General features: G+C 50.3%; 1 protein-coding gene across 1 annotated transcript; it reads right to left on the bottom strand.

Annotated features, from left to right (window-relative positions):
* Positions 1–5,932: 5,932 nt before the first annotated feature.
* Positions 5,933–23,318, bottom strand: LOC144756286 (TNF receptor-associated factor 2-like). Its single transcript, XM_078645946.1, has 7 exons — positions 22,876–23,318; positions 21,383–21,437; positions 14,609–14,707; positions 12,863–13,036; positions 10,569–10,640; positions 9,121–9,207; positions 5,933–7,812 (listed from the first exon to the last, which is right to left on the bottom strand). The coding sequence occupies exons 1-7, from the start codon at positions 23,022–23,024 to the stop codon at positions 6,949–6,951; spliced, it is 1,500 nt and encodes a 499-aa protein (XP_078502072.1). The 5' UTR covers positions 23,025–23,318; the 3' UTR covers positions 5,933–6,948.
* Between the last annotated feature and the right edge of the window lie 572 nt (positions 23,319–23,890).

The following is a 23,890-nucleotide window of genomic DNA, read 5'->3' as shown; positions in this document are numbered from 1 at the left end:
TTTTGGTCTTACGTTTAACTCAGACCAAAAGTCTAAGTTTAGTACTCGTAAACGCCCTTTGTGAATACTGACAGTCGTAAAGTTAGACTTTCGTCTCAGGTTACCTAGGTGACTAGATCTTCAAATTTAAGGAGTGCCTCCCATTTTATTAACTTTTAGCATGCAAACAGGAGTTAGAAGTCTCTTTCCACTCTGTCTCATTGGATAAGAGAGGTCATTTCCATTGCTTACTCAAAGGCGGTACATGTGGGAGGGTCCGGTGTTGTGAATGGTTTTGTGGACATGGGTGAGATGCTTGAAAGTGATTCTCTTCTCGACGGGGAGCCAGTGTAGAGCCCGTAGGTGTTAGCTGAGGTAACAGTGATGCAGTAGGTTGAGGACTAGTCTTGCGGCGGCGTTCGGGATGTTCTGTAGTTTGCAGGTGAGGTCCTTGTTGATTACGGAGTAGAGTGCATTGCCGTAGTCTAGTTTGCTGCTGATTAGGGTGTGTGTGACGGTTTCCTGTGTTCGAGGGAATCCAAATGAAGGGCTTTCGGAGTAGGCAGAGGCTGTGGTAGCAGGAAGAGGTGACAGTGTTAATCTGGCGGTCCACTCAGAGTTCAGAGTCCAGGATGATTCCAAGGTTGCGTGCGTGGTCTGGTTCCAGAGGGCAGGGGGCCACCAGGTGTTGTTCCAGGCTTTGGGGTGTGGTCCCATGATGAGCACCTCCGTTTTGTCCGTGCAGCTGTTCTTCTTCTATTTGGCAACTGCTTCCATATGACTTGAAAGTTATGTATGGAGAGGATGGGTTTGTTGGACAGAGAGAGGATGAGTTGGGTGTCATCTCCGTACGAAACAATGTTGAGTCTGTGTGGTCTGACGATGGATGCAAGTGGGGCCATGTAGATGTTGAACAGGGTCGGGCTGATGGAGTAGCCTTGGGTGACTCCGCAGGTGGTCGGTGTGGGTTCTGAGAGAAAAGGAGGGAGTCTGACACGTCGGGTTCTGCCGGAGAGGAAAGAGCGGATCCAGTTGAGGGCCTAGTTCCGCATTCCGGGGTTGTGGAGCCTGCAGGCTAGGGTCCAATGAGATACTGTATCTAAGGCTGCGGAGAGGTCAAGGAGGATGAGGGCCACAGACTCTCCTTTGTCGAGGAGGTAGTGGATGTCATCTGTCGCAGCGAGAAGAGCGGTTTCAGTGCTATGGTTCGTTCTGAAGCCTGATTGGGAGGAGTTGAGAATGTTGTTTTCTTCTATGACTTTCGCCAGGTACGGGAGTACGGAGATCAGTCTGAAGTTTGTTAGGTCAGTGGGGTCTGCCAAGGATTTTCTCAGGAGAGGGTTGATTTCGTCTGTGGAGGCTCGGTAAAAACAGGAAGTGTGCAATCCTTGTTTCCCTTTAGTAAGTAAATGGGCGGGGCTGTTTTTTTATGTTTACTGTGTGCTTGAGAATAGTGAATGGAGTGAGGCTTCGCGTCACGTAATGCATATAGTAAGTAATGGGAATAAGGAATCGGAGTAATGAAAATTACCAGCAAGTAAACTGACCATTTTTCTGTTGAGAGACAGAGTATAGCATTGCTGTCTTTAAAATTAAGGAGGTAGTGATGACAGACGGCCAGGGTACAGGGGTTCAGCCCGGGCCACCAAGAGGTATACTCATTCCAGGTGGTCCTCCTTTATGGCTACTTCTCTTGAGCAGTCGGCTGACAAGGGGATCGATTCACCAGAAAAAGTATGTGCAACGATTTAGAACTTTGCTTGAACATTCTTTTACCTTATTTTGCAAACCACAAGCCTGCTTAGTAATATAAACCACATACAGGTTTCCAGGAGTACTACTTGGAATGTCATGTGACACAGGTCAAGCCTTTCAGAAGAAATCCAGGTAATGACTGCATTTTGCTGCACAAGAGACCAAAACATGCCATTTTATAATTAAATGCCAGAGACTGAGATTGTTGTTTCAGGAAATGTGTCCAAAGTGAGGTAGTGACATGCATGCAAGTGCTAGGCAGTCTATTGGTAACTAGTGCCTTCACTGAGGGTGATCTGGTTTCACGAGAACTCAGATTACAAATGCTCTGAAACTCTACTTAAAGAAATGAGTATGAGGTATGTAGTGAGTGAAGGTAGTGCTGCCGAGTCTGCATGCCAATCCAAAACTTTTTTTTTTATCTGATATAAATTAAAATAAAAAAATAACACTATTACTATGGCAGTTTATGGAGGGCATGGAGGACATAAACCTAATGGAGAAATATAAAATGCTGTGAATTAACTTTTTACTTTTCAATGAAAAAAGATTGATAGATAGATACGACAAAAAAGAGAACTGGAGGTCTGAAATGCTTGCACCAGCCACCATGGGAAGATTAATTTACACAGTAAAGTCCACATTTGTAAAGCGCACAATCACCCGTAAGGGTCTCTAGGCGCTGGAGGGCCGTCGGGAAGATTAAGCGAGCTATTGCCCAGAGTCACATGGTGCTGGGCTAACCTGCCGCCGGAGCCGGGGATCGAACCGTGGTCCCCAGATTCCAGCGTCAGTCGCCCTGGCCGCGGCGCCACACCTCTCCCACATAAGTGAGAGGATAATAAGACAAATAGGCTTACTGTTAACAAGATCCATTCTGTGCTGCCCCAGAGATGACAGGAAGTGGTCTCAAAGAAATGAGAAGTGGACGGTTGGAGGTGTCATCAGTATGATGGATAATATGAAAAATCATTATGGACTAGGATTCCCCTAAGAAATTGGATTGTTGTTTTTTTATCATATCTTTTTAATGAGTATATGATGATAGAGAAATCGGATGTATGTCGTTACAACGCATGCTTTTTCCATGCATACCTTTACAACGTAGGTTTTACAAAGCAAGCCGTTGCAACGAATTGCGTTGGGGGCGCTGGATAGTGGAATAGTTTCATTTACTATTCCAACTCCAGTCCCCGTGGATAGTAGGGAAGGTTTTGGATAGTAAATTGAACTATTCCCTATCCTACAGCGCCGTCCAGCGCAAGTCGTTGTAACGACTTGCGTTGTAAAGGTACTGCGTGAAAAAGTTTTGTTGTAAAGGATGTTTCCCAAGAAATCACAGTCCAATCAGTAGTATCAAGTTATTATAGATATGCCTAATAGAAACCGGATCCCCCCACTTCTCACAAGTTGAAACTAGACGGTATCATAAGTCTACATCACTAAATTCAGTTGCGGCTACATTCCCGCCCATTGCAGAGGACCCCATCCCTGACTCGCAGCACCCTTGTATTCATTCCAGTGACCCCAAATACTTTCCCACTTACGGGGGCAACAGCGACCCTCATAGATTACCCTTTCTGCCACTATGCACCAGTCCATATCTTGTTTCCAGTCTTTGAGCTGTGGTGTTGATTCTGCTCCCCACAACCTTCCTATGTTCCTCTTTGCCACCATGAGGCCCAGGGTGACCCAAAGAAACTAGATTGCTGAATCTATAACAAAATAGTATGTACAGCCATAGATTTTTTAAGTTGCATAAATTGTTTGTTTATGTATACCTGTATACCTAGCCTAGTGAAATCAAAATTGTTATATAAAGAAATTTGATTCTATAGTTTAGGCTCTACTCATTATGCCACTAACTCATTTGCTTCTTTATAGCATTATGAAGAGTCTTTGTGAATGTTGGGATTCACCCTTGGGGCTCCCATTGTAGATTCCCACCAAGACTTTATGAAAGCATTTATGAAGACCCCTTGTGACTGTTGGGATCCACCCTTGGTGTTCCCATTGTATATTCCCACCAAGACTTTATGAAAGCATTTATGAAGAGCCCTTGTGTCTGTTGGGATTCACCCTTGGTGTTCCCATTGTAGATTCCCACCGAGACTTTATGAAAGCATTTATGAAGAGCCCTTGTGACTGTTGAGATTCACCCTGGGAGCTCCCATTGTAGATTCCCACTGAGACTTTTTGAAACCATTTATGAAGCACCCTTGTGACTGTTGAGATTCACCCTTGGGGCTTCCATTGTAGATTCCCACCGAGACTTTATGAAACTATTTATGAAGCGCCTTTGTGACTGTTGGGATTCATGCTTGGAGCTCCCATTGTAATTCCCACCGAGAGTTTATGAAAGCATTTATGAAGAGCCCTCGTGACTGATGGATTCACCCTTGGTGTTCCCATTGTAGATTCCCACCGAGACTTTATGAAAGCATTTATGAAGCGCCCTTGTGACTGTTGGGATTCACACTTGGAGTTCCCATTGTAGATTCCCACCGAGACTTTATGAAGCACCCTTGTGACTGTTGGGATTCACCCTTGGTGTTCCCATTGTAGATTCCCACCGAGACTTTATGAAAGCATTTAAGAAGCGCCCTTGTGACTGTTGGGATTCTTTCTTGGTGTTCCCATTGTATATTCCCACCGAGACTTTATGAAAGCATTTATGAAGAGCCCTTGTGACTGTTGGGATTCACCCTTGCTGTTCCCATTGTAGATTCCCACCGAGACTTTATGAAAGCATTTATGAAGAGCCCTTGTGACTGTTGGGATTCACCCTTGGTGTTCCCATTATAGATTCCCACCGAGACTTTATGAAAGCATTTATGAATCACCCTTGTGACTCTGGATGATTCACTCTTGGGGCTTCCATTGTAGATTCCCACCGAGACTTTATGAAACTATTTATGAAGCGCCTTTGTGACTGTTGGGATCGACGCTTGGAGCTCCCATTGTAATTCCCACCGAGACTTTATGAAAGCATTTATGAAGAGCCCTTGTGACTGTTGGGATTCATCCTTGGTGTTTCCATTGTAGATTCCCACCAAGACTTTATGAAAGCATTTAAGAAGCGCCCTTGTGACTGTTGGGATCCACCCTTGGTGTTCCCATTGTAGATTCCCATCGAGGCTTTATGAAAGCATTTATGAACAGCCCTTGTGACTGTTGGGATTCGCCCTCGGAGCTCCCATTGTAGATTCCCACCGAGAATTTATGAAAGCATTTATGAAGAGCCCTTGTGACTGTTGGGATTCACCCTTGGAGCTCCCATTGTAGATTCCCACCGAGAATTTATGAAAACATTTATGAAGCGGACTTGTGACTGTTGAGATTCACCCTTGGGGATTCCATTGAAGATTCCCACAGAGACTTTAAGAAACTTTTTATGAAGCGCCTTTGTGACTGTTGGGATTCACGCTTGGAGCTCACATTGTAATTCCCACCGAGACTTTATGAAAGCATTTATGAAGAGCCCTTGTGACTGTTGGGATTCACCCTTGGTGTTCCCATTGTAGATTCCCACCTAGACTTTATGAAAGCATTTATGAAGCGCCCTTGTGACTGTTGGGATTCTTTCCTGGTGTTCCCATTGTAGATTCCCACCAAGACTTTATGAAAGCATCGAGAATTTATGAAAGCATTTATGAAGAGCCCTTGTGACTGTTGGGATTCACCCTTGGTGTTCCCATTGTAGATTCCCACCAAGACTTTGTGAAAGCATTTATGAAGCGCCCTTGTGACTGTTGTGATTCACCCTTGGGGCTTCCATTGTAGATTCCCACCGAGACTTTATGAAAGCATTTATGAAGAGCCCTTGTGACTGTTGGGATTCACCCTTGGTGTTCCCATTGTAGATTCCCACCGAGACTTTATGAAAGCATTTATGAAGCGCCCTTGTGACTGTTGGGATTCACACTTGGAGTTCCCATTGTAGATTCCCACGAAGACTTTATGAAACCATTTATGAAGCGCCCTTGTGACTGTTGGGATTCACCCTTGGGGCTTCCATTGTAGATTCCCACCAAAACTTTATGAAAGCAATTATGAAGAGCCCTTGTGACTGTTGTGATTCACCCTTGGGGCTCCATTGTAGATTCTCACATCGGCATGATGAAGCCATTTAACCTCCATCCAACATGAACCCATAATAACATAGATATATGAAAACATTCAAAAAATGCAATAGCTGTCAAAATAAATATTGTTTAATAAATACGTCACATTAATAAATAAATATAAAAAACAAGTAGCGATACTTCTAGATTCAACATGTACAGGCTGAAGTGGTCCAGCATATGAACGTGCAATAATGGATTTTGTGTCAAGGTTTAGGGATTGTGCTATCCAATTCTACACATCAGCAAGTGCTTCCGTTTATATGAAATGTGTTTGGATCGGGCTGTTTAGATTTTCTATTCTTCTTAATTCTCAGTGCAAAATGTTGACAACTTTGAAGACTCTTCTAATACTTGAAGCATTTTTTATATGAAATGGCCCTTTTCACATATGTAGGGTTTCCTCTTCTAATAACCACCCACCCAAAAAACACCTGCCTTGACTAGATAACCCGCAGAGTTCTGGGTGGGAAGTCTCTTCCGACCAAAGTTTCAGGATGATATAAATCAATCCCTGTTTACCCCTTAGTGATTGAACCCTAAGGCGATAACACAAAATCTGGCTGTAGTATCTAAGATCACAGCAGAGGCAGGAAGAAGCAGAGTCGGAATTTCAACAGAATTTCCACCTGGCTTTCTACAAAAGACTTGTCATTGAAAAAAGTTTAAATGAGGTATAATGTCCAGGAAAGTGGGAGTCAATGTCAGTGCAATAATAACATGATTTTAAAGACAGTTGTAAACATTTTTTTAAATAGTCCTGAGGTATATTTTAGCTCATGCTTTCTTGAGAGAGGTCCAGGCACCTGCCAGGTACTCTTGACCCTTCACTTAGGCATGGCAGTGAACCAGTCTTCTACAGCAGTCATGGGAGATTCATTTGTGCCTCTTTCAGTTCTTGTGTCCCGGTGCCTCAAACTGTCCACACACTAGGCTGAGGAGTCTGCTTGAAGTAACACAGATGCCAGCGGGCATGGTCCTTCTCAGAGCTAGTGATGGAGACGTTGAAGCTTCTGCATCTCTGGGATGCTGAGGTCTGTAGACCCAATCTGAAGGTCCTCCATCCCTCACGAACCTGAGGTTCTGCAGGTCAGATGTCAAGCCCCGATGGGTCAATGATTACTTTGATGTAGAATGTGTCATTTTTGAGGTAGGGGCTGGAGGAGGCCATCAGCTGGTTGTGTTTCAAGAACTGGGGGCTTCCACTGGCCACGTTCATGTGACTCTTTGGCTTGTGGAAGGAGGCGCTTGAGGTGTCCGGCACAAAGGACTCACGGAACGGCTTCTGATGCGGGGTCTGGTCGAGCACCAGGAAGGTGACTTTTTGCTGGAAGGGCCATCGTAGCACGTCATCATAGTCGCCCCGCATCAGCACCAGGAAGAGGGAAACATGGGTACCCTTGCCACTGCCATCACCATTTGGGTAGAGGCGGCAACAGAGCCGGTAACCAAAAGGGTGTGTGCAGAAAGAGGGGGAGTAATATGAGGTCCGCTGTTCAGCTCGGGCCGCCCTTAGAAGGGATGCCACGTTCTCGATCTTCCAAACCAGGATCCCGTTGGCGCTGACGGGTTCCTGCGGCCTCTGTGATTGGCCACTTCGGCTCTGGAGGCCCTGGATGACTTTCTCATACTCCAGGCACCGGTGTTGCAGCGCCTCCATGAGGAGCATCTGTCTCTGTAGGTCCTGCCTGAGGACGGACACCACCTTCTCCAAGCTGTCCACCTTCTGCTCGCCCTGCTGTCGGCAGGTGGCGTCGGGTGTATCAGAGTGGTTGATCCTGCTGACTGAGCCAGTCAGGGAGACCAGCTTGCCCATGACCAGCTGCTTGAAGTTGGTGTTGACCGTTTCTTGCTTGTCCAGCCGTGCGTTGAGATGGTAGACCTCGGAGAGCAGCGTGACCAGGTGGGGTTCACTGCTTTCCCTTGGGCCGCTCTTCAGACCTTCGCCGTGTGCCTGGAGGAGAAAGAGAGGACACACCACCTTAATATCACCCAGACATCAAACAGAAGATGGCGCGTCTAACCTATGCTTCTGGACAAATATTACAAAACATTTTTTTCCTGACCAATAAACCCTCATTCAGACCGAGCTATGTGATGATTGGTTGGCTGATTTTTTTTTTTATTTGAATGGCAGACATTTAATAATGGTTTTATTTTTTGAGATGGTGATGTCTGTATATCAGGTATACGTCACTATGCATGTGTGGTGTGTTATTTATTAGTATAGTTTTGTGTCAGTTATGTTTGGTAATGTTTACCTATGCAATCTGCCTCTTATACACACTGTTGTGTTTTCGTTTGGTAGCCTGTCAGCTGTACATGGTCATCTTTTGCCAGGTGCGTGAGTAGGTTACACAGTTGTAAGTATGCTGTCCATGGCTGTGTGTGTGCCACCTATCTTATATATAATGTCTGACGGCAATGGGTAGTTGTGTATGTTATCTGTATATTTGTGTAAGTGAATTGTTGATAGTTGTATGATCCAAGTTACTTACATAGTATGTGTAATTGACTTTAGTGTAGCTCTGTAAGTGCTATTCACAGATGCAAGTATGGGGGTGACAAAGGGAGAGAGAGTGTTTTACATTTTAAATACTGGTGAATTGTAGTATTCTGTGTGTGTTTGTTTTTTGAATGTTGTGTTCTGATCTGTAGTATTCGGTGGTGTATTCTGGTGCCTGCAAAAACTAGCAGTGCGCGATTTCTCCTCTATGATCTCGGACTGACCTGTCTTCTGATGGCCCTGAAGGCTTCTGCGTCCTGTGAACCTTGTGCCCTACCTAGGCCTCTGCTCCTGAGGCACATCTGTGCTCCAGACGGACTTCTATGACTCCCTGGGAGTCGGGCATTTACTCATAAGCACCTTGTGACTATCTACACTCTACTCATGATCACAATGTCCACGCTTCTAGGTTGAGCAATGGAACATTAAACGCTGCAACGCCTTGAGACCCTCACCCTATGAGTACAACACAAAACTGGTCTCATTAGTTTAAGAAAGGTCTGCCCTCATCATGGTCGGACTGCAACAAAAATTAGGCCCGGGTCCCAGACAAAAGTGGCCCCTTTTTACAAAGTGGAAAGTAAAAAAGTGGCCTACATTTGTAAATGAAGTAAGTGAACTTTCTACGGTCTGCTGACTAGGTGGTCTCTGACCGGTGGAAAACCGCAGGACTTGTTATTTGTGTCGCCCGCTACCGGGTCTGTCCCTTTCCACATATTCCAAAATCAGGTGTTTTTATAGGGGTGTAATACGCACCTTTCTTTGCATCTCCGCCGATTCCAGCAGGCTATGGAGAGAGAGCCTGGACTGTTCGTCCATCTTGGAAAACGACTCTGCTGATGCCTGCAAGGAAAACGCTTGAGTATTAGTTTCTTCTGTTTTTTAACACAAACCTAGCTTGTCTGCCTGGCTATCATCATCATCAAGCTTTATTCGGCCATAAAGACCATGCCTGGCTATCCTTATGCGGAAGTCCCTGCCAATCACAGTAGCGATTCTTTATGGATGCAATTGGCACTTAGGGCCTTTTTAGAATTTGGCGGAAGGGATACTCTGTCACAAGCTTCGAGGCTGTCGTGTGCGACAAACTACATGTTCATTATAGTCTACGGTCATTGTGTAATACGGAATATAGGATATCCACCACATTTTGACAGAGTATCCCATCTGCAAACCTCTATATAAGGCCCTTACTGTCCCTAAAGGAAGGGTTGAAGATGTGCAACCATCTCTTTCAACAGCAGATGGGGCTGCTTCAGGCCCGACAGGTTTTACTGCTGGTTTCCTAGATTGTTTACTAGAAAATGCCAATTTCTTCGATTTGTATGCTACTTTTACATTGCTGACCTGTCAGACTGCCGAGGGTCAATGGGCCAGCCACAGTATTTTTTTAGAACTAAATATCTGTTCCTTCAAATTGGCCTGGGCAAAATTTTAATTACACCAGAGTAATTGGAGTCATTTCTGTATACGCATTACTCTTGTGATGCGAAATTACCGAAGTTATGCAATTACGCCAGCTAGAGTAATTAAGATTAATTTGGGGCAAAAATCCTACCGCAGGAGAACAGAAACAACAAACAAAGATAGAGCAAGCGGCTGCTGGCTACTGCTGTTCGTGTCCTGTAGCATTTTCTTTTTTTTCTTAGCACATGCGGGTGTATTTTCCACCAAGAAAACAGCTCTAAATGCTGGATTACACTTCTCACACGATTACACATAATTAGGAGCTATTTTGAGGTATTATAAGTAGTTACGCTAGAGGCAATTACACCAGATACCCTCGCCCCTACTTTAGGCCTGTGTTTACACATTGAATACATTATTTATATTTAAGCAATGTATTTAGCAAGATTGTACCAATTTTAAAAGGCTTCCTTAAAACCTAGGAGATCAAGAGCTTTTAACACCTTCAGGCTCTGATTTCTTCTCAACAGCCTACTCTGGTGCAAGAATATTCAGAGCCACAAACAAAAAACATGTCATTGCGTGGGTGCGCCTTTAGTCATTTGTCGCCACTTGCCACCATCTGTGGTGGTATGGTAAGGCAGCTAGCTGCAGTGCACCTATTTCAGCACCAGCCCTGTGGAGAGCGCTTCCATGAGCCAGGAGAGGTGGAACTATCTGGATACTGGTGGAATGCCAGTCCTCAGCTGTCTAGCACTGGAGCAAACAATGTATTATGTGCTGTAACGTGTCCTTACCTCAGCTTTTCTTGCCATCAAAGGGCCATGTAATGAGATGTCTTTCTGACCAGTGGGGCTGCACATGTGATCCTATGGAAAACAAAAGAACCTAATTATAACAAAAGCCTCCAGTGACAGAGTATGCGCTAGGGACTGTAGAAGACACAAGTGTGCCATAGGATACTAGAGTACTCTCTATTCACTGCCAAGGAAGAGTTGAGAGGGCCAAAGTATCAGCTATGCACAACCACAGAAGAGGAGGGTGTGTCACTGAAGAGGAGGGTGTGTCACAGAAGAGGAGGGAGTGCCACAGAAGAGGAGGGAGTGCCACAGAAGAGGAGGGAGTGCCACAGAAGAGGAGGGAGTGCCACAGAAGAGGAAGGAGTGCCACAGAAGAGGAGGGTGGGCCACAGAAGAGGAGGGTGTGCCACAGAAGAGGAGGGTGTGCCACAGAAGAGGAGGGTGTGCCACAAAAGAGGAGAGTGTGCAACTGAAGAGGAGAGTGTGCAACTGAAGAGGAGAGTGTGTAACAGAAGAGGAGGGAGTGCCACAGAAGAGGAGGGAGTGCCACAGAAGAGGAGGGAGTGCCACAGAAGAGGAGGGAGTGCCACAGAAGAGGAGGGTGTGCCACAGAAGAGGAGGGTGTGCCACAGAAGAGGAGGGTGTGCAACTGAAGAGGAGAGTGTGCAACTGAAGAGGAGAGTGTGTAACAGAAGAGGAGGGAGTGCCACAGAAGAGGAGGGAGTGCCACAGAAGAGGAGGGAGTGCCACAGAAGAGGAGGGAGTGCCACAGAAGAGGAGGGTGTGCCACAGAAGAGGAGGGTGTGCCACAGAAGAGGAGGGTGTGCCACAGAAGAGGAGGGTGTGCCACAGAAGAGGAGAGTGTGCCACAGAAGAGGAGAGTGTGCAACTGAAGAGGAGAGTGTGTAACAGAAGAGGAGGGAGTGCCACAGAAGAGGAGGGAGTGCCACAGAAGAGGAGGGAGTGCCACAGAAGAGGAGGGTGTGCCACAGAAGAGGAGGGTGTGCCACAGAAGAGGAGGGTGTGCCACAGAAGAGGAGGGTGTGCCACAGAAGAGGAGAGTGTGCCACAGATGAGGAGGGTGTGCCACAGAAGAGGAGGGTGTGCCACAGAAGAGGAGAGTGTGCCACAGATGAGGAGGGTGTGCCACAGAAGAGGAGGGTGTGCCACAGAAGAGGAGGGTGTGCCACAAAAGAGGAGAGTGTGCAACTGAAGAGGAGAGCTTGCCACAGAAGAAGAGGGTGTGCCAGAGAAGAGGAGAGTGTGCCACAGAAGAGGAGAGCTTGCCACAGAAGAAGAGGGTGTGCCAGAGAAGAGGAGAGTGTGCAACTGAAGAGGAGAGTGTGTAACAGAAGAGGAGGGTGTGCCACAGAAGAGAAGAATGTGCCGCAGAAGAGGAGAGTGTGCCGCAGAAGAGGAGAGTGTGCCGCAGAAGAGTGTGTGCCGTAGAAGAGTGTGTGCCGCAGAAGACATGGGTGTGCCGCAGAAGACATGGGTGTGCCGTAGAAGAGGAGGGTGTGCCACAGAAGAGGAGGGTGTGTCCCAGAAGAGGAGGGTGTGCCCCAGAAGAGGAGGGTGTGCCCCAGAAGAGGAGGGGTGCCCCAGAAGAGGAGGGTGTGACACAGATGAGGAGGGTGTGCCACAGAAGATGTTAGAGAGCCATAGAGAGTTACAGTAGTACCTGTGCACTTCTGTTACACAGAACATGTGAGAGTCCCATGGAGTAAACAGTATTAGCCATGGGCTAGTGCAGAAGATGTGAGGGCGTCATTTAAAGAGTGTATTAGCCATGAACTGACACAGAAGCTGTGAGGGTTCCATAGGGTGAGAGTATTAGGCACACACTACCACAGAGAATGTGAGAGCACAATGGGGAAAGAGTATTAGCCATGCGCTACCGCAGAAGATGTGATGGTGCGACAGGGTGGGAGAGCATTAGCCATAAAAGATGTGATGGTGCAGCTATGCAGTGCCACAGACGACGTGAGGGTGTCATGGGTTGATGTGCTATCACAGAAGATGCCAGAGTGCCATAGGATGGTAGAGTATTAGCCATGCACTGCCATAGAAGATGTGAGGGAGCCATAGGGAGATAGAGTATTAGCTGTGCACTGCCACAGAAGATGTGAGGGTGTCAATGGGTGAGAATATTAGGCATACACCACCCTAGAAGATGTGAGGGTACCATGGGCAAGAGTATCAGCTATGCACAGAAGATGCAAAGGGTTGGTTTGTTTCGAATAGTATGGTGATGCCCCAGTGTCACGCCCTTCACCAGTACTGATACATACCTTCAAGAGGCTGAAAGAGACCGGGGCCGCACAGTACTGGCATGGCACCATCCTCCACAGGCACTCGTCGCTCAGGTGCATCTTCATGCCCTTCTGGGCACTCACAAATCTGCACCCAAAGTTGGCATTGGGGCAGGGTTCGGGCATAAAGCTGCATTCTTGCTGATGGGAACTCTAATGGCACAGGGAGAAAAAAGACAGTCAGGCTGGTGTGGGTGGGGTCCCTCTCACAATTGTGCCTTGGTGGCCTGGTGTGGTTTAACTCTCTCTCACACGCTGTGCCTAGGTAGCCTGGTATATGTGAGCTCCCTCTCACACTCTCTATGTAGGATGTCTGGTGTATGTGAGCTCCCTCTCACACCCAGCACCATGGGCTTGGAGTGTGTGAGCTCCCTCTTACCATATAGTGGTGTGGCTCACTGGTTAGAGGCGGCAGACCCGGGAGCAGAGGACGGCCCGGGACCAGGGTTCAATTCCCGACGCAGCAGGATCTTGGACCAGGGTCAGCGGACTCGATAATTCTCACCTCGGTGCCTACTCTAACTAGGGATCACACTCGGCAACTCTGGGCATTAGCTTGCCTCATCTCCACAACGGCCCCCCACATACGCCGGGGATGCCTGGTTTCACCTTGGAGATACCCAGTAGGAACCATCTCACAGGGAAAGCCAGGACGGGTTCCCCAGCGGTCTATAGCGCAGAGATACTCCTTCAGGAGTCGATTCTAGCTCGTTAGAAACCCACAATTAATTAATTAATACCTAGGTAGCCTGGTGTATGTGAGCTCCCTCTCACACCCAGCACCATGGGCTTGGAGTGTGTGAGCTCCCTCTTACCATATACCTAGGTAGCCTGGTGTATGTGAGCTCCCTCTCACACCCAGCACCTTGGGCTTGGAGTGTGTGAGCTCCCTCTTACCCTATACCTAGGTAGCCTGGTGTATGTGAGCTCCCTCTCACACCCAGCACCTTGGGCTTGGAGTGTGTGAGCTCCCTCTTACCATATACCTAGGTAGTCTGGTGTATGTGAGCTCCCTCTCACACCCAGCACCTTGGGCTTGGAGTGTGTGAGCTCCTTCTTACCATATACCTAGGTAGTCTGGTGTGTGTGAGCTCCCTCTCACACCCAGCACCTTGGGCTTGGAGTGTGTGAGCTCCCTCTTACCATATACCTAGGTAGCCTGGTGTATGTGAGCTCCCTCTCACACCCTGCACCATAGGCTTGGTGTGGGTGAGCTCCCTCTTACCATATACCTAGGTAGCCTGGTGTATGTGAGCTCCCTCTCACACTCTATGTAGGATGTCTGATGTGGGTAAGCTCCCTCTTACCCTATATGTAGGTGGCCTGGTGTATGTGAGCTCCCTCTCACACCCTGCACCATAGGCTTGGTGTGGGTGAGCTCCCTCTTACCATATACCTAGGTAGCCTGGTGTAGGTGAGCTCCCTCTCACACTCTATGTAGGATGTCTGATGTGGGTAAGCTCCCTCTTACCCTATATGTAGGTGGCCTGGTGTATGTGAGCTCCCTCTCACACCCTGCACCATAGGCTTGGTGTGGGTAAGCTCCCTCTTACCCCACATGTAGGTGGCCTGGTGTAGGTGAGCTCCCTCTCACACTCTATGTAGGATGTCTGATGTGGGTAAGCTCCCTCTTACCCTATATGTAGGTGGCCTGGTGTATGTGAGCTCCCTCTCACTCTCTAGGGAGATCATGTGCAGAACAATGGCACGCAAACATTCACTCACCAGGTAGGTTTTGAGGCGCCCTTGCCAACTGCAGCCGACGTGTGGGCATTTCACCTCACTGGCGAGCGCGTCGTTCTCTGCAGCTCTGTCGTTGTGGAACTGGGAAGAGAAAAGGTGAAGTGTTAAAAGACAGCAACCCTGGAACAGGGTTAGAACTTGAATACAGGGCAGGATTACAAATATTTCCCATTTCTACCCCCTGCAGCTTTGGGTCAATAAGGTGGGTGAGATGTATGAGTTGGGTGAATATATTCTGGAAAAAAAGGACATTATATATGTAGGGTTACTGGTCAAAAAACAGATTGTGCTGCCATGGGGCGTTTTCAACGTGGACATGGATATACCACGCTTACCATAGAGAGAAGTGTGGCTCAATGGTTAGAGCGGGAGACCCTGATGCAGAGGTCTAGCCCGGGACCAGGGTTCAATTCCCCGCCTCGGCGGGTCTTGGGCTCAAAATTCCACAGACCTGATAATTCTTGCCTTCGGTGCCTATTCCAATCATGGAGTCCCACTCTGCATCTCTGGGCAATAGCTTGCTTAATCTCCACAACGGCCCCCACAACGCTAAGGATGCCTGGCCTCAACCTTGGGGGTGCCCAGGAGTGGACACCTCACAGGGAAAGCCAGGATGGTTTCCACAGCGGTATTCGTACAAGTGCCTTGAGACTCTTGCGGGTGAGTAGTGCGCTATACAAGTATCAATTTACATTTACATTTACCATACATTCCACCACCAGCCGCATAATTTACAGGCTTGAATAAAACAAATGTGGTTCAGCACTAACTAATACAACAAGCTACACGTAGTACAGTGCAAGGGCAGGCACTATGGAGAGGGCAGCTGCACAGCTGCCTGCTGTATTCAGATATTACTCTGGTATTATTAAAGTGAAAGCTTAGTCCAGAATCCATCAATGTCCCCACTGGTAAAGGTCCCTGAATGATGCTGCGTGGAAAAAACATCCTAACTCATTTAAACGTAATTCAGGCATGGTGAAAACAAGGGCTGCTTAATTGTCACGAGAATGTCGAGTTTCATTATTTTCATGAAATCCATGTGACACCATTGGGGCATTTATTAAAAGAGCCCCTATTTCAAGAAGACAGAGTGCAGAAAAATAACAACATTGGACATCCCCTATTAAGGTAATGATAAAATGCTGTTTCTGTGTTTCCATCCAAAGTTTGTGTGTGTGTGGATAGATAGATAGATAGATAGATAGATAGATAGATAGATAGATAGATAGATAGATAGATAGATAGATAGATAGATAGATAGATAGATAGATAGATAGATAGATAGATAGATAGATAGAGGGCGATAGATAGATAGAGGGCGATAGATAGATAGATAGATAGAGGGCGATAGATAGATAGATAGAGGGGGATAGATAGATAGATAGATAGATAGATAGATAGATAGATAGATAGATAGATAGATAGATAGATAGATAGATAGCGATAGATAGATAGATAGATAGATAGATAGATAGATAGATAGATAGATAGATAGATAGATAGATAGATAGAGGGCGATAGATAGAGTGCGATAGATAGATAGATAGAGGGCGATAGATAGATAGATAGAGGGGGATAGATAGATAGATAGATAGACAGACAGACAGACAGACAGACAGACAGACAGACAGACAGACAGACAGACAGACAGACAGACAGACAGACAGACAGATAGACAGACAGATAGATAGATAGATAGATAGATAGATAGATAGATAGATAGATAGATAGATAGATAGATAGATAGATAGATAGATAGATAGATAGATAGATAGATAGATAGATAGATAGATAGATAGATAATCCAGAGAGAGTGAGGGGTCAGAAAGCAAAATGGAGGCAGAGAACACAATAGAGAGACTGATTAAATAGAGGGGCAGAGAGAAAGGCAGACAGACACAGTGGGATAAGCAAGTGAATGGAGGGTGAAAGAGAGAAACAGACAGAGAGAGAAAGAAGAGTCGCAGAGAAAAAGAAGGAAATGCAGACTGACAGACGCAGGCAGAGAGGATGTGAGAGAAGCAGACAGAGGCAGAGAAATAGAGAGGTAGCCGTTGAAAAGAGACGGTAATAGAGGCAGAGATAGAAATGGAGGGAGAGAGAGACACAAACTAAAGGCAGAGAGAGCGGGCACAGAAGAGGGAGAGGGAAATATAGAGAGGGCAGCGAGCGAGGGAGAGACAGAAATAGATGCCGAGAGGGAGGCATCCGGACCTGGGGGTTCCCCCAGACGCGTTGCCCCTTTGGTTTGCGGAAACTCTGGCCTGGCCTGCACCTCCTTTGGCGGGAATCGTGGTGCCGGGACAAGCCCGGAGACCCCTTCTCGGCAGACTCGGGCTGTGACCTCGTGGGAGCGCCTAGAGTCACTTCCCGAGGGCACTTGTGCGTCACAAGCGTCGGGTTCGAAAGAGGGCCTGGGATTGGGGACAAGGCGGGTGATGAGGATACCAGGGAGGGTGAGGAGGGCACCAGAGTGGGTGAGGAGGGCACCAGGGTGGGTGATGAGGGCACCAGGGTGGGTGATGAGGATACCAGGGTGGGTGATGAGGGCACCAGGGTGGGTGATGAGGATACCAGGGAGGGTGATGAGGATACCAGGGTGGGTGATGAGGATACCAGGGTGGGTGATGAGGGCACCAGGGTGGGTGATGAGGATACCAGGGTGGGTGATGAGGGCACCAGGGTGGGTGATGAGGATACCAGGGAGGGTGATGAGGATACCAGGGTGGGTGATGAGGGCACCAGGGTGGGTGATGAGGATACCAGGGTGGGTGATGAGGATACCAGGGTGGGTGATGAGGGCACCAGGGTGGGTGAGGAGGGCACCAGGGTGGGTGAGGAGGGCACCAGGGTGGGTGATGAGGGCACCAGGGTGGGTGATGAGGATACCAGGGTGGGTGAGGAGGGCCCCAGGGTGGGTGATGAGGATACCAGCGTGGGTGAGGAGGGCACCAGGGTGGGTGAGGAGGGCACCAGGGTGGGTGATGAGGGCACCAGGGTGGGTGATGAGGATACCAGGGTGGGTGAGGAGCGCACCAGGGAGGGTGAGGAGGGCCCCAGGGTGGGTGATGAGGATACCAGGGTGGGTGATGAGGGCACCAGGGTGGGTGAGGAGGGCACCAGGGTGGGTGATGAGGGCACCAGGGTGGGTGATGAGGGCACCAGGGTGGGTGATGAGGATACCAGGGTGGGTGAGGAGCGCACCAGGGTGGGTGAGGAGCGCACCAGGGTGGGTGAGGAGGGCCCCAGGGTGGGTGATGAGGATACCAGGGTGGGTGAGGAGCGCACCAGGGTGGGTGAGGAGGGCACCAGGGTGGGTGATGAGGATACCAGGGTGGGTGAGGAGGGCACCAGGGTGGGTGATGAGGGCACCAGGGTGGGTGATGAGGATACCAGGGAGGGTGAGGAGGGCACCAGGGTGGGTGAGAAGGATACCAGGGTGGGTGAGGAGGGCACCAGGGTGGGTGATGAGGATACCAGGGAGGGTGAGGAGGGCACCAGGGTGGGTGAGAAGGATACCAGGGTGGGTGAGGAGGGCACCAGGGTGGGTGATGAGGATACCAGGGAGGGTGAGGAGGGCACCAGGGTGGGTGAGAAGGATACCAGGGTGGGTGAGGAGCGCACCAGGGTGGGTGATGAGGGCACCAGGGTGGGTGATGAGGATACCAGGGTGGGTGAGGAGGGCACCAGGGTGGGTGATGAGGGCACCAGGGTGGGTGATGAGGATACCAGGGTGGGTGATGAGGATACCAGGGTGGGTGATGAGGATACCAGGGTGGGTGAGGAGGATACCAGGGTGGGTGAGGAGGGCACCAGGGTGGGTGATGAGGATACCAGGGTGGGTGAGGAGGGCACCAGGGTGGGTGATGAGGGCACCAGGGTGGGTGATGAGGATACCAGGGAGGGTGAGGAGGGCACCAGGGTGGGTGATGAGGATACCAGGGAGGGTGAGAAGGATACCAGGGTGGGTGAGGAGGGCACCAGGGTGGGTGAGAAGGATACCAGGGTGGGTGAGGAGGGCACCAGGGAGGGTGAGGAGCGCACCAGGGTGGGTGAGGAGGGCACCAGGGTGGGTGATGAGGGCACCAGGGTGGGTGATGAGGGCACCAGGGTGGGTGATGAGGATACCAGGGTGGGTGATGAGGATACCAGGGTGGGTGAGGAGGGCCCCAGGGTGGGTGATGAGGATACCAGGGTGGGTGATGAGGATACCAGGGTGGGTGAGGAGGGCCCCAGGGTGGGTGATGAGGATACCAGGGTGGGTGAGGAGGGCACCAGGGTGGGTGATGAGGATACCAGCGTGGGTGAGGAGGGCACCAGGGTGGGTGAGGAGGGCACCAGGGTGGGTGATGAGGGCACCAGGGTGGGTGATGAGGATACCAGGGTGGGTGATGAGGGCACCAGGGTGGGTGATGAGGATACCAGGGTGGGTGAGGAGCGCACCAGGGTGGGTGAGGAGGGCACCAGGGTGGGTGATGAGGGCACCAGGGTGGGTGATGAGGGCACCAGGGTGGGTGATGAGGATACCAGGGTGGGTGAGGAGCGCACCAGGGTGGGTGAGGAGGGCACCAGGGTGGGTGATGAGGGCACCAGGGTGGGTGATGAGGATACCAGGGAGGGTGAGGAGGGCACCAGGGAGGGTGAGGAGCGCACCAGGGTGGGTGATGAGGATACCAGGGTGGGTGATGAGGATACCAGGGTGGGTGATGAGGGCACCAGGGTGGGTGATGAGGGCACCAGGGTGGGTGATGAGGATACCAGGGTGGGTGATGAGGATACCAGGGTGGGTGATGAGGGCACCAGGGTGGGTGAGGAGGGCACCAGGGTGGGTGATGAGGGCACCAGGGTGGGTGATGAGGATACCAGGGAGGGTGAGGAGGGCACCAGGGAGGGTGAGGAGCGCACCAGGGTGGGTGATGAGGATACCAGGGTGGGTGATGAGGGCACCAGGGTGGGTGATGAGGATACCAGGGTGGGTGATGAGGATACCAGGGTGGGTGATGAGGGCACCAGGGTGGGTGATGAGGATACCAGGGTGGGTGAGGAGGGCACCAGGGAGGGTGAGAAGGGCACCAAGGAGGGTGAGAAGGGCACCAGGGAGGGTAAGAAGGGCACCAGGGTGGGTGTGGAGGACACCAGGGTGGGTGAGGAGGGCACCAGGGTGGGTGATGAGGATACCAGGGAGGGTGAGAAGGGCACCAGGGAGGGTGAGAAGGGCACCAGGGTGGGTGATGAGGATACCAGGGAGGGTGAGGAGGGCACCAGGGTGGGTGATGAGGGCACCAGGGTGGGTGATGAGGGCACCAGGGTGGGTGTGGAGGACACCAGGGTGGGTGAGGAGCGCACCAGGGAGGGTGAGGAGCGCACCAGGGTGGCTGAGGGGGGACACCAGGGTGGGTGAGAAGGGCACCATGGTGGGTGATGAGGATACCAGGGTGGGTGATGAGGATACCAGGGTGGGTGATGAGGGCACCAGGGTGGGTGATGAGGATACCAGGGTGGGTGAGGAGGGCACCAGGGAGGGTGAGAAGGGCACCAAGGAGGGTGAGAAGGGCACCAGGGAGGGTAAGAAGGGCACCAGGGTGGGTGTGGAGGACACCAGGGTGGGTGAGGAGGGCACCAGGGTGGGTGATGAGGATACCAGGGAGGGTGAGAAGGGCACCAGGGAGGGTGAGAAGGGCACCAGGGTGGGTGATGAGGATACCAGGGAGGGTGAGGAGGGCACCAGGGTGGGTGAGGAGGGCACCAGGGTGGGTGATGAGGATACCAGGGAGGGTGAGAAGGGCACCAGGGAGGGTGAGAAGGGCACCAGGGTGGGTGATGAGGATACCAGGGAGGGTGAGGAGGGCACCAGGGTGGGTGATGAGGATACCAGGGAGGGTGAGGAGGGCACCAGGGAGGGTGATGAGGGCACCAGGGAGGGTGAGGAGGGCACCAGGGTGGGTGATGAGGGCACCAGGGAGGGTGAGGGGGACACCAGGGTGGGTGAGGGGGGCACCAGGGAGGGTGGGAAGGGCACGAGGGTGGGTGATGAGGGCACCAGGGTGGGTGATGAGGGCACCAGGGTGGGTGAGGAGGACACCTTATTTCTGTTCTTGGAGAAGTGACAGGTGAAGATGAGGAAGAAGGAAGGAGAGAAAAGTACAGAAGACCAAAAAGCGAGAAAAGCAGCGGGTGAACTGACAGGAGAGAGAAAATTCGGAAGCGGGGAGGAAGGAAAACCAAAGGTGGAAGAAAGAGGGAGAAGGACACAGCAAAGGGTGAGGCCGGAGACCGCGGGCTGGCAACCTCGAGTGGTCCAGGGGGCCTCTGTCGCCCCCTTTCTCTCTCTGTTCCTGCTGAGGGCGCAGGACTGCTGCATACACTACATGAAACTAGCGCCTTCTTGGCCTGTCAATGCGCTATTCATAGCGAGAATGAGCGAGCGCTGTGCTGATGGTGGTGGAGCTAAGAGAACAGGTCAAATGGAAACTGAAACTGTCTGAATAAGGCCTCACATCTTTCCATCTCACCCCTTCAGTGCCAGGTGGGGCGCAGAACAATTCACGTGTTGATCGTGGGCGCATCACCCGACCACAAACGGGGAGGGGGGGGGGGGGCGGGGGCGCTTCTTTTTAATCAAACCTACAAAATATAAAGCAACGCCTGATGAGTCTGCATCCCCGGGACTCCCGGGCAAGGCGGAGGGGCGTGTGGGTGGGGGGGGGGGGATAAGAATAACAAAGCGGTGCTCGCGGGGGGGGGGGCTCTTACCTTGCTGGGGCTCAGCTTCTCCTCGCACACCAAGCAGTTCACCTCCTCTTCTTTCCTGCATGAGGGGACAGAGGAGAGGTTTGGATTGGAGAAGCCATTTGGACATAATGTTTGAAACATGTACACGCCAGAAAAACCTTAACAAAATGCTTACAGCCTACACATACATACCATGTGTGACGTGGTCTTCGACCTGGAAGCCTCGGGACCCCCAGCCCCCCATCACACACTTCCTTCTCTATTCCTCAGCGTTCCTCCGTCTAGCACCTTCAAAAAGGCCAAACCCCGCCCCACACTGAAGGCTTTGTGGATGACGTCATGCACCCCAGATATGACATCAGAGGTGTCTCTCTAGGACGTCATGGAGGACTTTTCATAGCACCGCTAATGGCGCCCCTGCACAGCACCTCGAATGACGCCATTTAAAGGCAGCGAGAGATGACCTGACCAGTGAAGCCTCTGGGATGTTGCGCCTAAAGTAGGCGCTATGTGTAGGTAAGTCTGTTAGGGAGGGACTCTTACAGGGGATGTTTAAGGTCACACCGTTGTTAACTTTTATAATGCCTAACGCCCTATGTCTTCCTTTGGTGATGACGTTGTTTGCTTAATAAACTGAGCACTGGAATATAAATAAACGTCATCAAGCAGTAAGGCATTCTGACACGTCACTAGCTCCGCCCCTGATCATTAGACAGTGAGTGCAGATTAGTCACTGCCAAAGACGCATGAGAGGGAATGACTCAGCAATTCAGTCCTACATTAGTCAGCGCAGGCATGTTATACACTCGCCACCTGGGAACAGTGGGGGCCTTGATTGCCTGTTCTCCTTCACCGAGACTGCAATTACCAGAATGCACTGGGGTAGGCAGTCTCACAGTTGGCATGAGGAGGACATAGATGAGATCGAGAACAGATCTTAACACATGCCAACAGCGCCTTTCCTGGCTGCACAGTATCCCCCCATCAGTGATGTGGTTGGTGGTGTGACGTCTTTAGTGGTGCATGTAATAATTTAATGCACGCAGAAAGTGGTGGTGAAACGTCCGGAGGGTGAGGAATCGTGAATGCGATATTTATTTAGGCATTTTTATATAGCGCGGAAATTACCCAAAGGTATTAGAGCGCTTAAAAAAAGAACACGTTTTATTACAAGACGTACAGATTTACAAAACAGTTGACAGTGTTTTGACAAGATGCAATGTGAGGGGATAGAGGTTAGTGTCTGTGTCAATCGTTATAAAGGAACGAACTCATAATTGGTGGTGAATATACATGGTTGGGGGGGGTAGAAGCAAGGTAAGAAGTAGTAGGGCTGGTGTTGTGCTGTAGAGCTCACATCTGGGCGAATTAGGAAACACCGGTCACACTGGGGACCATAGTGTTTACTGCATTCACTAATAGTGCTTCAATGCCTCGTCACTGGTACTAAGCGCTATATAAATACAGTTACAGTGCAGCACACCCACAGCCAGACTTCCGCCTTCCGCGCTCACCTGAAGAGCCCTTGCACGCAGGGGCTGCAGTAGCGGTGCCCGCACTCGGTCTGCTTGGGCTGGATGAGCAGGAACCCGCAGGCAGAGCACAGGAGCCCCGAGCTGGGGGCCACGTCCAGGGGCCGCAGGGGGGACACTAGTGCTACCATCCCAGGCCGTGGTCGCACCCCTTCTTCTTCTTCGCTCCTTCTAAACAGGGAGGACGATCACACGGGGCTTCCACCAAGAGATCGCTGCTCGAAGTCGACGGTGTTCCTGTTCGATGTAAACGCGTCGATAGGTGGCAATCCCAAATGCACCCACTAGTTTGTTTCCAAAATAAGTATAACAACAAAAAATAATCCACGAAAAAACTGGCAGACGAAAAGAACAATAAAGACAAATACGCGAGCTCCTTTTCAGTGTGTAAGTGTTTGTGCCTGCCGGGCTGGCTGCAGTGAAGTGGTGGAGCCCTGCCAAGCCTTAAATATATACAGCGTGAAGCATTTCGCAAGCGGGGAAGTTTATGGACGTCACCGCGCCGCGTGCGCACATACAAAGCCATTGTTTACAGTCAGGACAACGGAAGTGCCCGGGGACACCCTGTGTGTGCCAAAGCCACGCGACCGCTCCTCACGTTACCAAATAGGTGGCCAGATCTCTGGCAAACCTCAACGTCCCCAGGCCAGACTTCTGAAAAGGAAATGGCATTTTTTCTCACCATTTTCTCACGTGCTACCTTGACCGAGTACATGCTGTTCTATTTCTGGGAAAGTACAGACATGCGGGCGGGAGAGGAAGACTTCCCTAGTCCGGAATCTCCTCTTCAGGTGAGTCAGCTTGCAATACCTTCACGCCACAGGGAAAAGCCGAGGACCCTGTCCCATGAATTTTCATGAAAAGATACTGTATTTGCGATTTTCGAGCACTACTAGCCAGGACGCCCTCCTGCTTTAAACGTGTATTTTATTCATTCATTCGCTACAGAGCACTGTGATTTACTTTGAACCACACTCGCGGAGGTAAGGACCTTGAC

This window comes from Lissotriton helveticus, chromosome 5_1 (assembly GCF_964261635.1).
Source record: "Lissotriton helveticus chromosome 5_1, aLisHel1.1, whole genome shotgun sequence".
Lineage (NCBI taxonomy): Eukaryota > Metazoa > Chordata > Amphibia > Caudata > Salamandridae > Lissotriton > Lissotriton helveticus.
Note: the sequence above shows the minus strand (reverse complement) of the source record. Positions and strands in the feature narration are given on the sequence as shown.